At 44.5% G+C, this 15,410-nt stretch overlaps 1 protein-coding gene across 4 annotated transcripts in view; it reads left to right on the top strand.

Annotated features, from left to right (window-relative positions):
• optc (opticin) overlaps window positions 1–11,119 on the top strand; it is a 132,612-nt gene extending 121,493 nt beyond the window's left edge. Inside the window, exons 1-8 of one of the 4 annotated variants that reach the window (XM_088640464.1) lie at window positions 2,664–4,397; window positions 4,679–5,091; window positions 6,681–6,873; window positions 7,209–7,395; window positions 7,552–7,710; window positions 8,538–8,740; window positions 9,752–9,847; window positions 10,363–11,119. In XM_088640464.1, coding sequence (XP_088496590.1) covers window positions 6,682–6,873; window positions 7,209–7,395; window positions 7,552–7,710; window positions 8,538–8,740; window positions 9,752–9,847; window positions 10,363–10,533 — 1,008 coding nt within the window. In that variant the 5' untranslated portion in view covers window positions 2,664–4,397; window positions 4,679–5,091; window position 6,681 and the 3' untranslated portion in view covers window positions 10,534–11,119. Of the gene's footprint in view, window positions 1–2,663; window positions 4,398–4,670; window positions 5,145–6,680; window positions 6,874–7,208; window positions 7,396–7,551; window positions 7,711–8,537; window positions 8,741–9,751; window positions 9,848–10,362 lie in introns of those variants that run through there. The other 3 variants (XM_088640462.1, XM_088640463.1, XM_088640465.1) reach the window with 3 other exon arrangements.
• The last annotated feature ends 4,291 nt before the right edge of the window (window positions 11,120–15,410 follow it).

The raw sequence follows: 15,410 nt of genomic DNA, 5'->3' as shown, positions 1-15,410 counted from the left end.
CAAATTTCTTTACATTTACTGCATACTTCAAGACACTCTCTGGGCCTCATCTGCAAGAGCACCCTTCTTGCACTATTCCGTATCAGTGTTAATGACTGATTGGCTTTGTAATCATGAGAGCTTGGCTTTCAGGTATTATTGGGTGAAAAATTACCACAGCCTTCATAACCTTGGTTGACCTTCTTTGCTCTGAAGTGTGAACATGAACTGTTTTGCGGTCTCCTTTTTTTACAGCTACAGTCTTAGGCTATATATTGTTTGTCTTTGCTGTCACAGTTTAATTTTTATCTGTATGTCTTTTTTTTACTTTTCGTATCTCCACAATATTGCTTGAAGAAATGATGCATGGGGCTCAAAACACCATATACATCCCTTCATATATTTTGCATGCAAAACAAATGCAGTACAGAAAGATGCATTTACATTTACTGAAGCATCACTTTATACAGATGTGAAGAAAACAAAACAAAACAGATTAAAATTAACTTCATATCTAGCATTGAACAAAAAAATAATTTCTGCTCTCCCCCATTCCTGTGCTGATTCAAGTGTCGCTTTCTTGAAAACTGTCCCTTAAAGAGCTGTCGATTAACCATGCTGTTGCCATGATAATGCCCTGGAAAGTATTAAAAAAGGTGTACAGTAAATACAACGTTTAACAAATCTGGAAAATTGTAAAACAGCACACTCTCGGGGAGATTCACAGGTGGTGATATTCTTATTTTCACAGATGTGGTATTTGAGCTCTTCTTTTTGCAGCTGTGGAGGTGTTGTGTTTGATGGGTTAATGCAGACCGGTCTTGTACCCCTCTGAGCTACAGAAATCCCCAGCTCACCTTCGCTCCGAGTCTGAGCTGGAGTCCTAGGAAGAGCCGCAGCAGGCTGGCCCTCCGCAGACAGATTGGTCTCTGGGGTGTGCACCCGTGTCCCGCTCCATTAATTATAGGCCATCGCAGGGGCCAGCAGCCCGGTTCTCACAACCTGAGGGGACTGCACGTGGGTCAGTTCACAGCGCCACGAAGACTCAGTTACCACAGCCTGCTCCACCGGGGATCCTGGGACACTGGTGGAGGTTAGTCACCCGGGATGCCTGTCTGCTGTTGCAAAGAGTCCAGGAAACTCATCCAAACTGTTTTAGGAAAGACACAAACATGGCATCCGCATGGCTCAGGTCCTGTGCTAAGTGCCCAATCCAGCTACTCTCTATAACAGCATTGTACTTTGCAAATACTGAAATACTTGCAATAATTGTATGACATTAACTGTCAATCAGCTGAATTAAGTTTTCGGTTCCCGCAAACACTTACTGGAGGCCTAAACAAACTCATATAAAAAGCATAATGCAGAATTCCTCTCTTTTATTAGCATTTTTTATTACTTCCATAATTGGATTGGATTCAGTAGTGCCACATGGAATATGTTGTTTCTCCTTGTAAGGTTGAAATTATTTTTTTACTGCTGTATGAGAAGACATGCACCTCACATGAGGCTTCATGGGTAAACATTATGAAAGAAGTTTGCATAGGCTGTGTGTTTTAACAATAAAATATCTGCATCTCTGGGGCTGCAGTAAGGATTTTTTTAGGGCAGGGATATTTGGAAAAAGACATTTGGGATGGGTTCCCTCCTCCCCACACCCCCTAATCCACAATGACGAAATCTGCCTTCAGATGGGTGACGTTTACAAACGAAATACAAGCACAAGCAAAACAGTAGCATATATCACCAAGAATGATAAATGTCTGGTCAATAGAAGAATAAAAATAATCATTCTAGATCTGGGTTCAAGCCTGGGCCAGCTGTGGTGGGCTGGTTGCATCCCCCCTCTCCCTACACAGATAGCACCCCTGTGTATCTGTAGCAACTGAGAATATCTTTCTCTCCAAATACTTTCCTGCTGCTCTGAGTGGGAAACTCCTACTGTAACCTCTGTATTGCCACAGGCTTCAGTACAGAATGCACTTGCTCACCCACTCACACACACACCCATGTCTCTCCTGTGAGTCAAATTCGGTTCCCACAGCTTGCTCTGAGGTCAGGCTGGAGGTCCTGTTTGTGTACTCAACCCCGCATCGGACGAAAAGATGTTAACGTTCACGTCAGGAAGGAGGCAGGAAAAAAAAGTCTGGGGATGAATTTCAAACAGTTCCCACTCCCTGGCACTACCAAGAAATCATTTGGCAGTCATTGTGATAAGGTTTTACAGTAAATGACTTGCTTATTAAGACAAGAATCTTCTAGCGTAAAGTGATTGCCGTGTTAAGACCCGGCAGTGACGGACCTGGGTTTAATGTAGCCTTGTTGTTTCTGAGCCTGCTGGCTGTTTGGTGCCACCTGACCTCGGTTTGTGAGTTTCATTATCATTTTTGTGGAGGTGGAAATGTCTACCGAAATACCTCCTCATTAGGAAAACGGGCGGCTGGGCATAGTTTGTTTTTCTTGCCAAGGCAGTTTGGAGCAACTTGGTTGAGTATAAATTAAGATAAGGAGTGCAGCTGTCGACTCTTCTGATTCTCTGGCTGTGAAGTGTGCTGTTTCCTGCACTGCTACCCACATTTTGAGCCCTTTGTGAAATAGCAATGACAGGTTTCAACACAGTCGGGTTTCTTCATCAGCCCACACAAACTCCTTCCCACTCTCTGCGCTTTGTGTGTTTGTTCCAGGCCTTCCAGGAGCTGGGAATCCAGATGGACGGTTTAAAGAGGGCTTTTTTGGCATGCAGCGAGCACAAGTGGCACTGGCAGAGGCACTCTTGTGACCTCCAGTCCAAGCTGATGCCCCAAGAAGCTGGTTTCCCACAGAGCTGTGCTCCAGAGGCCTCAGCAGGGACCCCATGGTGACACCCTGGGCAAGACCCCTGCGTCACTCAGTTGCGCCAACACACGCCCTCCAAACACACAGCTCTTGCTCAGGCATGGGAAAAGAGGTCCCTCCTGCACCATTGCCAGGAATTTAGGACACAAGGTAATGTCGAGCTCCAGGAACCCTGATGCCAGACGAGGAATCTCTCACATCGCTCCCCTTGTAGGATTCTGGCAAAACTCCCTCATGCTTGAAGCCGAGAGGCTGTTTCCTTGGTGTTGTGTATGTGGCTAGACCACTTTATCACAGACTGCAGAGTGAACATAATCATCATCTAAACATATTCTACAGAATAAATGAAGAAAGAGACTCTACTGCATAAAAGCTGCTTATTTCACTCTTTTCCTTTGAATTTACCCTTGTAGCCCACGTGCTGATGTAGCTACTCCCTCCAACCTTACCAGAGAAGGTGCCTCCATTCATCAATGTCTGTTTATGCTAAGACACCCTCAGGCAGTCATAGGCAGCCTATACCCTTAGGAGCCCGAACTGTGCAGAATGAAGAGCTGTCTTACCCCTGAAAGCTGTTCAAGACCAGAAAGCACTATTTTGTGCACTACATAGGCTACACAAAGCTCAGTAAAGCCACAGTGTTTGTGCTGCATATAAAGATTAGACAATGGAATGTGGGTTCTCTATTGTACTTTCTGCACAGCCGCACTGAAATCATGAAAAAGCGACACGTGAGTTTGCATTGAGTTCTGATTATTCATGTACCTTATTCTTGTTTGACTAATTGCAAGCACCCATTTCTCAAATCAAATGAGAGGCCAGTTTCTTAGAAACGGATTACAGTCCTGACTGCCGGCACACTGTCATGCTGAGCTGCTTTCAGAATGTTAAGATCTCAAGGTAAATGCCACTGTGTCAGATGGTCAGTCTAGCTGCATGCCATGAGACGATTTTTATACTTATGTACTGTGTGATATTTCCACCTTCTCCTACTATTCCACGTGGAAATGACATTTCCACATTAAGCTCTGACCTTTCAATTGCCATTTAATATTTCAAATGGACAAGTTTTGCCTTAGTTTATGCTATGATTTAATTTATATTGCACCTCCATGAAATATTTTATATATATATATATCGTTAGAGATACTTTGATAATGTTAGAATTTTTCACAATACAGCATATTCTTCATGTAGGTTGCGGCAGTACCCCTCAGATGCCTTCAAAAATAGGAACTGGTAAAAAACAATAGTATATATCATGTTAAAACTTGAGCTTTTAACTTGAACTGTCATGAAAAAACATGAAACTGTCACATTAATAGTTTATTAATTGTTAATGCTATAGGCATCCTGTTTTGTTAAGTGTCATGATAGGAAATCATTATGGATTGGATTGGAAAAATCTGGCGAGTGGGTCTGATTCATTGCAGTGGAATGTTTCTCATCCCCTCTCCGGTGAAGAGGGATCAGGCAAGGCTGGACTCTGGAACCGAGCTAACAGCTTTCATCCACGGGGAATGCTTGCTCTGGGACAGGAGGCTGTGAGGACATTGCAAAACCCATGACATAGGAAGGCCAATGTAATTAAATTAAAATTAGATTTTAGGTTTTTCTGTCTGTGGCTGTCAGTCAATAGTTCTTGACCAAAAAAGCACCATTGTGCTTTTCAATTCATTTTAAATTGTGTTCACTCAATACATCATATCACGAAAGGTGCTGTGTTGTTTTAACTATTATTATGATTATTATGATTATTATTATTATTGTTATTATTGTTATTATTGTTATTATTATTATTAGTGATGTGCTTGTTTATCTTGAATTTTGTGGAAATTTATCTACATCTCATCTCTGTCCTTAGATGCTTGGCTGCAAGGTATGTCATCAGCATGAAGCAAGACAGCTCTTTAAATTTGATGCCCCCCAATAAATTTACAAATACTTGTTTATGTCAATTTTTCAGACATTTAAGAGCTCTCAAGCAGACCATTTTGGGGGGGGAGCGCTTGCCAGTTGTGCTTCTGGTCACTCTTGAAAACAAAGAGAAGGATATTGATCGGTAGGGCTGTGTTGCCCAGCTGTGAATGGGCCAAAGGTGTCTGACACACAAATCTCAGGCAGCTGAGTAAATAACCTCCACTGCTCCAACAGCCTTACCCCACCCCCTCCAGTACTGGGCAGTTAGTCTGCTAGTGTCACTCAGGCTGAAAGTGAGCAACAGGGGGTTTGGGCAATTGCGTACATTCTCCAGAGATTTCCGGAACCGCAGGCAAGGTAGGGGAGACAGAAAAGGAGAGAGTCGCGACGAGGCAGAGGCGCAGAAAAAGGTACCCGCTTGTGTGTTTTTCCTCTGTTTCATCTTCATCAAAAGCCCACTGTATCTTCTCAGTTCTTGCCTGGAATCAAACGGCTTCCTATTCATTTTTTATCAAGGTTTGCCTCCTTCGCTGGTTACAAAGGGATTAAAGTATGTTAGGCCCGGCTGGATTAATTTGTTTTAGGCTGAACCTCCTGGGCCTGCTTTTCTTTCTGAGGAGAATCGAAAAATGATTGTATTTCTTTCAGAAATGTAATTAGCCACCTGGAATGTTAATTTAGGAGTGCTGTGTGTGACTTTGGAAGTGTTCCTGTGGAGGCATTTTGTTCTTCAGCTTGTTTGTTTTTTCAGTCCAAAATTTCTGTATCTCTTCTATCTGTTTTCTCTGCTTTATAGTGTTTTATCAATGTATTTACTGTAACAAATTATTATCCTTACAATAGTATTTATCTAGGTATGGTCATATAGATGGAAACTGGAAATGCTTTTGCAAGTATACCACCAAATAAGAGAATTCTGAACTTTGTGGAGTCTTTTGGTTACAGGGGCCACTGCTTCATTTTACTGTATATACCATACGCCCGACATAACCTTACCTTTTCCAGAGTCTGTAAAGTCTTGTTTATCCAGGCGTGATTTGGACTGAAACCTGAGCATGCCAGGGCTGTCTGTGAGATGGGGACATGCTGTCTGGTCTGGTGAAGGTTGTTTAAAGAGAAGAAAGCCCTTTGTCTTGCACCACTCGGCATTGCTAGGAGACTGAACTCATTTTCTGTCTGGATGGAGGCAGTGGGGCTGGAAAACATCAACTTAATATCAGAAATGCAAGGATGATTGTGCACGACTTTCTTTTATTTCTCTGCAATTTTGTCATCCGGTGAGAATTGTATTTTTGATTGGGAAAACTCTGCTTGAGGACACAGGGAGCTTTTTGCTTTATTTCTCCATTTCTTGTTTCGAAGAAGAAAAAGAAGACTTGTGTCTGCAGTTAACTTTTTAAAAGCAGTGCAAAAGGCCAATAACACCATTATTTCGCCATTATGTACATATGAACTGCATTTAAGTCCAGGGATCTCACCAAGATTGTAAACATAAACTCCCCATGTCAATCAGAAAACTTCAGCACTGGGTAATCTTCATTCATTGCACTGTCCTCTATAGCTACTGCAATTTAGGCAGTGCAAGCTGTCAATAGCACTGACAGCTGGTTAAATCAATTAATATGACAGAGATACAAGATCAGTTGAAATGATGACAGTAAAATGAATGATGTTGCCACCCCACACCAGATCCCAAGCACAATGCCGTTGTCCTGTATCCCCTCAATGTCTCCATACCCATGTTTTAATCGTCTACCAGCCTACCAGGTTGTGTCAGCCTGCCAGCTAAATGCAAGACACTGCAGGGTTTGTGCCTCCTCTGTTACATGCTCAGTGCTTGTATCTCATTACATCTTATTGTCTTTATCAAAAATCTCTTTTTAAACCCAGTAGTAACAGCTCACTGAGTCCTATTACAAACCTAATCATGCCCCCTTCCCTTCAAGGATGGAGCAGATCCTAACTTTCTTCCCCCTGGCCTTGAGCCTGCTGGCAGCCTGCACGTGTGCCCCCCCTGGAAAGGCAGAGCTGGACTCTATAGACCTGGGAAACTTCAACTTGAGCGAGGAGACAGACTGGGTGAACGTCGACATCAGCAATTATGTGGACGGATACGACTATGAGGATCCAGAGACCAAGGTGAAGGAGGGTAGGGAAGACAAAGAATGGGACAAATGAGAAAACAAGGGGAGCTGAAACAGAGAGACATTATTCAATACGAACATATTCTGATAATCACTGTTTAATAATGTTTAAAGGCAAGCAGATCTCCTAAATGATCCAGATTGTACACCAGGTATCTGTAGCAACGGTGATGGTAGTTTGTACTCTTAACAGCTGGATTAGGTGACAGTCCTACATAATAAGAATCTCTACGGCTCAAAAACATTTTTTTCAGGATGTGAAACACTAGTAACCTAGCCTCTCTGTCACTAAACCTGCTGCTCCGCTTTTGGAATGTGCTTGAGATGCAGATTGAAGTTGGCACGGTGGCACCGCCTTCCACTTTCCCCCCTGCCAATCAGCACACACCATTGCTGACAACCCCGCCCCCTGATGCAGAACAGGAAGTAACTTCCCGCCCACAGCCCACAAGCCCCCCAGTGACATCCCGACTGGACTTTGACAGGCCAGGTCTGTTTGGACCCCAGACTGGGCGGGGTGAGTATAAGCCAAGCAGGGGCTTCTAGAATGTCAATTATGCATATTAATTTTTATTTTATATTAGGAACACCCTAAGATGTTCATATATTAAGAGGTTCCTAATATTTTGGCACTAGTGAGTAATTCACTGTGCTTGTCTCTGTCTGCCTACAGGCATGCCCACCTGCCTGCTCTGTGTGTGCCTGAGCACCTCGGTGTACTGTGACGATAGCGACATTGAGCACGTGCCCCCGTTGCCAAAAGAAACGACCTACTTCTATGCCCGCTTCAACAGAATCCAGACCATCAGGGCCACCGACTTCCTCAATCTGAGTATGACCCTATAGGGCCGAGGCTGGGACAAAGCAGGGGTGGGGGGTCATGTCTGTTCTCACCATCAGCTTGTTACCAAGGGCAACTTCAGGAACATGTGCTTGTCAAAATTCGGCAGCCAGAATCCTGACCAGGTCTAGATCACATTACTCCTATCCTAGAGTCCTTGCACTGGCTTCCTGTCAAGTTTCGTGTCGACTTCAAAATCCTCATGCTCACCTATAAGGCTCTGCATGGCTTGGTACCTCAGTACCTGTCTGAGCTATTATCGCCCTACTCCCCACCTCGCAACCTTTGCTCTTCTAATTCTGGTCTCCTAACTGTCCCCGTCTACACTCTATGAGGGACAGGGCCTTCTCCTGTTATGCCCCAAAGCTCTGGAACTCTCTCCCCAAGGATATCGGAGAGTCACCTTCTCTAAACTCCTTCAAATCCAGACTCAAAACCTTATTTTAATAATAAAAGTTTACTATTATTATTGTCTCTGTAACTGTAGACTGTGCTAGCCAATCCATTTTGGCATGCATCTAAAAAGAACGAGCAGGGATCTTTTTATGTTCATTTTTTTCATTGAATGTGTCTTTTGTATGGTAGGTGTTTGGTAGCATTACACCCCTCAGACAAGTGAGTTTCCCATGAGACTGAGGACAGATGAAGTTCAGCTTGGGAAAGGAGCTTTAGAAATGACAGGTTGGCTTTTGTGATGCAATTCCGTTGGGATCTTACAATATTAGTCAGTGACAGCTGATGCTGTGAAGTCTAGGAGCAGAAGCACAGCCCTGACAGAAGGTGTATCAAATACTTAGCTGCTCCTGTGTGTGTTTCAGAAAAGCTGAAACGCATCGACCTGACTGGGAACCAGGTTTCAGAGATGGACGAGGACTCCTTGCGGCTGCTTCCCGCCCTGCAGGAGCTCCTGGTGCCTGATAACAAACTGTGGAGGCTCCCTGAGCTCCCCGGCACCTTGCGCTACCTCGATGCCAGGAACAACCAGCTGATGACTGTAGGGATCCGGCAGGAAGCCTTCAAGGTTAGGCAGACTCCCACACTCCTTTTCATCGAAAAGGCCACAGTATGAGCTGCACTATCTCAGGGTCTTTACAAGTCAACTGTTCAGTTCAACTTAACTTGACTTACTGAATGTTTATTGTGGATGGCAGAGTGGCGCATTGCTGCTTTGCAGCGCTGGGGCCCTGGGTTCAAATCCAGACCTGAGGTGCTAGCTGTGTGGAGTTTGTATGTTTGCCCCATGATCATGAGGGTTTCCTCTGCAGACTTTGGTTTCTTCCTGTTTCTTCCCACAGACAAAAAAAAAGTTGGCAGTTTGATTGGCTTCTAGGGAAATTGGCCCTGGTGTGTGTCTGTGTGCCCTGCAATGGACTGGCGTCCCTTCCAGGGTGTACCCTGCCTTGTGCCCTGTGCTTGCTCTCCTGACCCTGAGCTGGATAAAACTGTTTAGAAAATGGATGAATGGAGTATTTATCATATAACAGCAGCATGGCATTTGTTGTGCTACTTCCTAAACTCTAGGAGTTGTGGAATGAATTCCAGGCAGGGAAGCCTTCTTGAGCGGAGTTTGGTTGTTCTCCAAGGTTTCATGTGTGTTTTTCCCAGGTAGTCTGATTTTCTCCCACCTCTACAAAGCAGGTTATCTGACTACTCTGAATTGTCCATCCCATGTGGAAAGAAGCTAGGCAGCTCACCCACTCATACATCTACCCTTTCAGGGGTAGTTTGAACCACTGCACCCCAACACCATAACACCATAACATCATCATCACATGATGAAGAAGAGTAAGATGTGTAAAAAGCTTGGTTCTTTTTCTCACTTCTAAACTTGGCCATTGCTAATGTGGGAGGAGTTATAGTGGGTCATAAATGTATTTTGGAAAAACCCACTCGTGATGAACTGTTCCAAATGCAGGAGCCTCTTTCAACAGCCTATCTGAATGGTGAATGGTGGAGAAATAGCTCCACCTTTCTGTCAAGAAGTGCCTGCGCGTCCGCAGTGTGTTTTACCTTTTCTGCTTGTTCTGGGTAGGATCTGACCCACCTGGAGTTCCTGTACCTGTCCCACAATCGGCTTGACTTCATCCCTCTGCCTCTGCCCGACAGCCTGCGGGTGCTGCATCTTCAGGTACAGATCGCATTTCCCCTCGTCGCACGCGCCATCAGTGCTGATCTCCTTCCCATTAGCCGCCGAGTCCCCATGAGGAAGCAGCTGAAATGTTTTCTAGACACCCACAGCTCTCTGCTTCATTAGTGATAATGACTCATTACTGGAAACATGACTGTATTCAAGGTCTTGATTTGGCTTGCAGGCTGCCAAAGCCCGAGACGTAATTAAGCTAAACTCTTGGATGATGTGTAAGCAGTCTAAAAATGGGAGCAAAGGACACTGCTGTTGTCTTGTTCACATCATTCTGGCACGACCCCCGGTCTCCTCACACCAACTGACATTTCAGCCAAAAATCCGATTTATGGTATTTTTGCCGTGTGCGTGCAGTTTTTCACGTAGAAATCGGCTGGCTGGCTTGAAGGCGCAGCAGGAGGACAGGAAGGGACGAAATGAGGTCCAGAAGAAGGCAGGGTGCAGTACGGTTTGAGAGATTACCTGAGACTGTTTTCGTTACGCCCTCTCCTCCCTTCCAGGGTAACCGCATTCAGACTCTGCACGAGGAAACCTTCTGCCGCAGCCATGACGCCAGCTACATCCGCAAGGCCCTGGAGGACGTTCGTCTTGATGGGAACCCCGTCAACCTGAGCCACTTCCCCGGCGCCTACTACTGCCTGCCGCGCCTGCCCACGGGGAGGGTGCAGTAAGGGGCGTGAGTGGTTCCAGTCTGGGGAGGGGTGGGGTCTGAGCTCGTGCGGACCCCTGCTACAAATCTCTGGAGCTGCATGGAGCGATTCCCTCCCCTGTCCTCCAAGAAGCAAATGGAAAAAAAGTCAGCCAGGCCTCCCACAGTGAGACAATACCGGAGACATATATAGTCCGGAACCCTACATTCAGAGGTTCGGAGTGTCTTTTATCCTAGACTATAATGAATGTTTTCGTTGCTTTAATTGCTAGTTAGATTTTATTGCACAGTTCTTCTCGTTGCGTCAAACGGCTTCACAAAATAGCTGTCTGCACTAAAATTAGCGCGTTTACAAAAACACTGACTGCTGCTCTAGAGCTGGAGAATGCTTTGGATTAAGCTCCAATATCACAGAAAAATCACATACATGTATACTATATTTTGTTTGCAGTGTGCAGTACTTGGAAGTGTTGCGTATAAAACACAGTTGCCTTCATTCTGATATACTGTATCCATGCTTGCATATCTTGCCCAGCAGTGTTGGGTTGTAACCTTTTTTCTCAGTTTTTAGCAGAGACCAGCTAAATTAAACTTAATTACCTTTTGAAGCTTTGTTCTTGTTGATCCTGTTCTTAGTAATTGTTTCAGTGATGAAGCTTTGCATCATCTCCACCATCCTTCCGGAAAACCTGATTTTGGAGTGAGTTACTACCAGTCAGATGAGACAAGATGAATAATAAATGTCAGATGTTACAGTATATACAAAACCATCCAGAGATTTTACTATTTACTAATTTGTAAATTAATATTTCTTAGGATGCTGAAGCTTCAACATTTCTGGCACAGGTTTGTTCACTTGGGTTGCTTTAAGCATGAACACCAGCTATTGGACCTTCATCAACTGCCGGAACAAATGTCCTCATGTTAGCAGCACTGCATTTTCATATTAGTGCCACAAGGGGGCGAGCTCTCACAATTTATCTTACCGATTCGTTCTATTACTCACATCTTATGTAAAACTTGCCTTTTTTTTTACTTGATTCATTTCAGAATCCGATTTGTATGACCTTTGTCTTTAAAGCTGACAGACTCTCCACCCATAGTCTGATGATGAGGCATAGAAACTAGTGACACTTTCTCATAGGGATAAAATCCAGTGGGGTATTTTGATCAGCCACTCAAAAGCGACTTGCATGTCTTTAAAAAGGGGAACAAGAAACAAGAACAGCTGGTGAAAACCCAGACAAACCTGAAGTGAACGTGCAAACCCAAAGACAGAATCACGCCCAGCACCCTGGCGTCGTGAATCAGCAGGGCTAACTACTGTGCTGCTTCATGATTATCTTTAACCGTAAGGATGCTTACCAAGTAATAATCTAAAGAGGAGTTCTTGCATGAACCCTGAGCTGTGAGATGAGCTCCCACTGCCTCTCTTTCTCTGCTGTTTCTGGGACTTTGTGTAGCATCCTCAGCCTCACCTCCAGCTCATTCAGTTAACATGAGTGTGTGCTTGCCAAGGCAGGGTGTTAAGGAGGAAGATCCCGGAGCTTGCATGTGAGAAATTCCGTACACATTAATCGTCTCCGATTGTTTTATACACTCACGCTGGAAGAATAATCCTGCTCGTGTTCCCTAATGAAATGACAAGTTAAGGTTCTAAGGAGCTATGCTGGAGACTGGATAGCACCCTAGCAATGCGATGGTTAAGCTGTGTTAATTAGTGGAATCGTGTGGATTGCCCGAATGCATAACGGGGCAGCGAAAGGGCGCAATGGCTACATTGTTTGGCCCCTATCCATTTGGCATCAGTTAAGCACGACACATGGCAGAAAAACAGCTGTCTGTTACAAACCAGTAATGACCACTAATTCAGCCGACTGTCAGTGCTACAGTGCAGCCCTGCCTCCCTCTTTTAACATGTCCGTAATGACTCCTGAGGCTCTGCTGTTCGGTGACCCTAATAATGAGCAGGAAGAACCTTGTTCCTTGTTCCTAGTGCTGTCACCTTGATAAAGAGGTAGGATGGGGGGTGTGAGAGCTCTTCATTCTCAGCGTTCAGCTACTCCTTTGCTTTATTTTTATGATCACAAGCCCTAAATCACTCCTTTATATCTTCCTGCAGCACTGTCAACTAAAAAAAGCAATTTTTATAATGAACTGTGAGACACTCCTTTATAACCTCGAGTCTAAACAGTGCTGGAAAACGAAACGTTCTATTATAAGCTCTCTGGCACCGTAGCTGCAGTCTTCAGCAATAAAACACTTCATTCCTGGCACACTCCAGCACTTTCTTTCTACTTAATAATGAATGCAGAAGTATTGCCCCTGCCAACACACACACACCCCGACGCTTTCTGACACCTTAACAGAAGACCAGCGACGTGGTTTACTCTGCGCTCTAGCACATTAATAACGAGCTCATCGTGTTCGGCTCCACAGTCTCTCCATCCTCTTCCCGAAAAAGCAACGACACATTGACAGCAAGTACTCGTTCCTCAGCTCCGCCAGTAGCTTCAATTTAATAATTCACACGGAAGTCACGCCTGAACCCTTTACCATGAGCGCAGAAAGCCGTGCTTTTCCGGCAGCCCGCACGTACAGTATAGGGAAACATCTCCTTCTCCATCTAAACGTGCCGGAAACTTCCTGCGAGCGAATTTAAACCCCGTGCTTTGAGATTTCTCACAGCTGAGCTCCGTGGCACGACAAGCTCATCCCTCTGACCCCTCACGCTGGCCTTATTCAATAACCAATTCTGTGTAAAAAGTCAGGTTTTCTTTTTTAACCTTTTGCCTGGTTCACTTCGTTTTTTGTGTGATACAAACGCTGTTTTGAAGTGGTTAATTGGTGCGCAGAAGTCGCATCGGATGGAGGAGAGAGGACATGGCTTCTCTTGCTAAATGCGAGCTTGGCTGGGAGCTGCAGGACTAGTTTCTATCGCTGCACTGCCTTCCACCCCCACCCCTCCCTGCTCTCTCTGTGTCTCGGCATGAAGGTGACCTTGGGCGTCACTGCAGCTTACGTTCCTCTATCGATTGGTTCTGGGACAACCAGGGGGCTTCCCTCCTCCTAATTGCAGGAAGGGAGTAGCACAATAAACATCAGAAATATCGGGGGGGGGGAGTTGCAAGGAAGAGTAAACCACATCCATCTTCTGTCACTGAACAAGCACGCCCAAAGCCATCAAATAATTGAGCTGAGCTACTGCTGAAATTACATTGCAGCCCCCTCCCTCCCACACTCTGAGACACACACAGTCTGTCTCTCCCCCTCACGCGTACGTACACACACACACACACACACACACACTGCAGTGGTGCTGAGTGAAATTATCTATGATGTGGTTCGAAATACACTAACTCCCACTGGTAAATCATTGTAGAATTTCAAAGACGCATTTTATTCCGACAGAGAGTGGCACAGTGGTTCGCATTGCTGCCTCGCAGCTCTGGTGCCCTGGGTTCGATTCCAGACCTGGGGTGGAGTTTGTGTTGTCTTCTCCCTGTGTTTGTGTGGGTTTCCTCTGGGTGTTCATGTTTCCCCCCAGTCCTCACAGTCCAAAGACATACTGGTAGCTTAATTTGCTTCTGGGAAAACTGGATCCGGTGTGTGTGTCTGTGTGTGCCCTGCGATGGACTGGCGTGTGCCCATGGCTTGCTGTGGCAGGCCCCAGCCCCCCTGTGGTCGTGAATTGGATGAAGCTTTTAGAAAATGCTTTTAGAGCTGCAGGCTCCAATTCCAAACATCCTTCTTGGGAATGTTTAGCTCGGGCAAGTGATGATTTCTAAAATGCTTCCAGTTTGTCAGTTTAGTAGTGGGGGGTGGAGAGACGGTGTTATTGTTGAAAATGCCTTGCCTATCTAGGGCCCTGGGTTCGATTCTGGACTGGGTTGCCTCTCTACGGAAGCTGCTTGATGTCTGTGTGTTTGTGTGGTTTTTCTCCAGGTGCTCCAATTTCCTCCCACAGTCCAGAGGCATGCTCTCCAGGTCAGATGACATCTTCGAATTGGCCCAAATATAGCTGGCAGGTTACAATGTGTTTCTGACTCAGTGCAATTCTCTTAGGATGAAAATGGTTGGTTAGATTAAAGAAACTCAGATTTCTTTCAGTGGTTATCAGCTCCAAGGACCTGTCTGGGTAGTAAGTTTGAAATTCCCACAACCTTTTTGCCTCCTGCTCCCACTTTTACAGTAAATGCTCTCTTCCATAGTTTCCACCTGTGTACTGTGGTACTGTACTTTACATGTTCATTGCAGAAAAGATAGACATTTTTTTAAAATGCTATTAGCACTAGAATAAAGTTAGTCCAGTGATACTTTTGTACCAGTAATCAATCTGTTCAAAGACTGTATAATGTCCTTTGTAATCTATCTAAAGATATCAAATTATTTTGGCATGAAATGATACATACTGTATCTTTTTATGTTTATAACTGTATGAAAAGGAATGCAAAGGTAAATTTAATAAATTAAATAGAAGGAAAATGTATTAATGCAACTATAAATCAGATTTATTCATCACTTTTGTTCGGAGCAGAGGATGAAAGTGCCCACTTAATGTTTTTGGTCCTGTATCATACTAATGATCTTTTTTATGATACACTGCATTAAGAAAATTAAGGATCACTGGTCATTCATAAATTCTAAACCCTTACACCCACCATTCTTCTGCTGTTCATTCTTGGCTTTTAACTCTACCTGGTAGTATTAGCTTTTGAGAAAAGAGAAATGTTACTGTTACGGCAAATGACTTTATCCAGTCAGTCCTAGTAGTGTAGTTGTTATCATGAATCACTCTTAAAATGTGCATAGGGCTTTAAGGTGATCTTGTTCAGACTACCTGTTATTCAGAAACCCACAGCTCCTTGTATAGGCATCAGTTCTAATTATCAGTCGTAG

Source organism: Lepisosteus platostomus, chromosome 7 (assembly GCF_059453375.1).
Source record: "Lepisosteus platostomus isolate fLepPlt1 chromosome 7, fLepPlt1.hap1, whole genome shotgun sequence".
Classification (NCBI taxonomy): Eukaryota; Metazoa; Chordata; class Actinopteri; order Semionotiformes; family Lepisosteidae; genus Lepisosteus; species Lepisosteus platostomus.
Note: the sequence above shows the minus strand (reverse complement) of the source record. Positions and strands in the feature narration are given on the sequence as shown.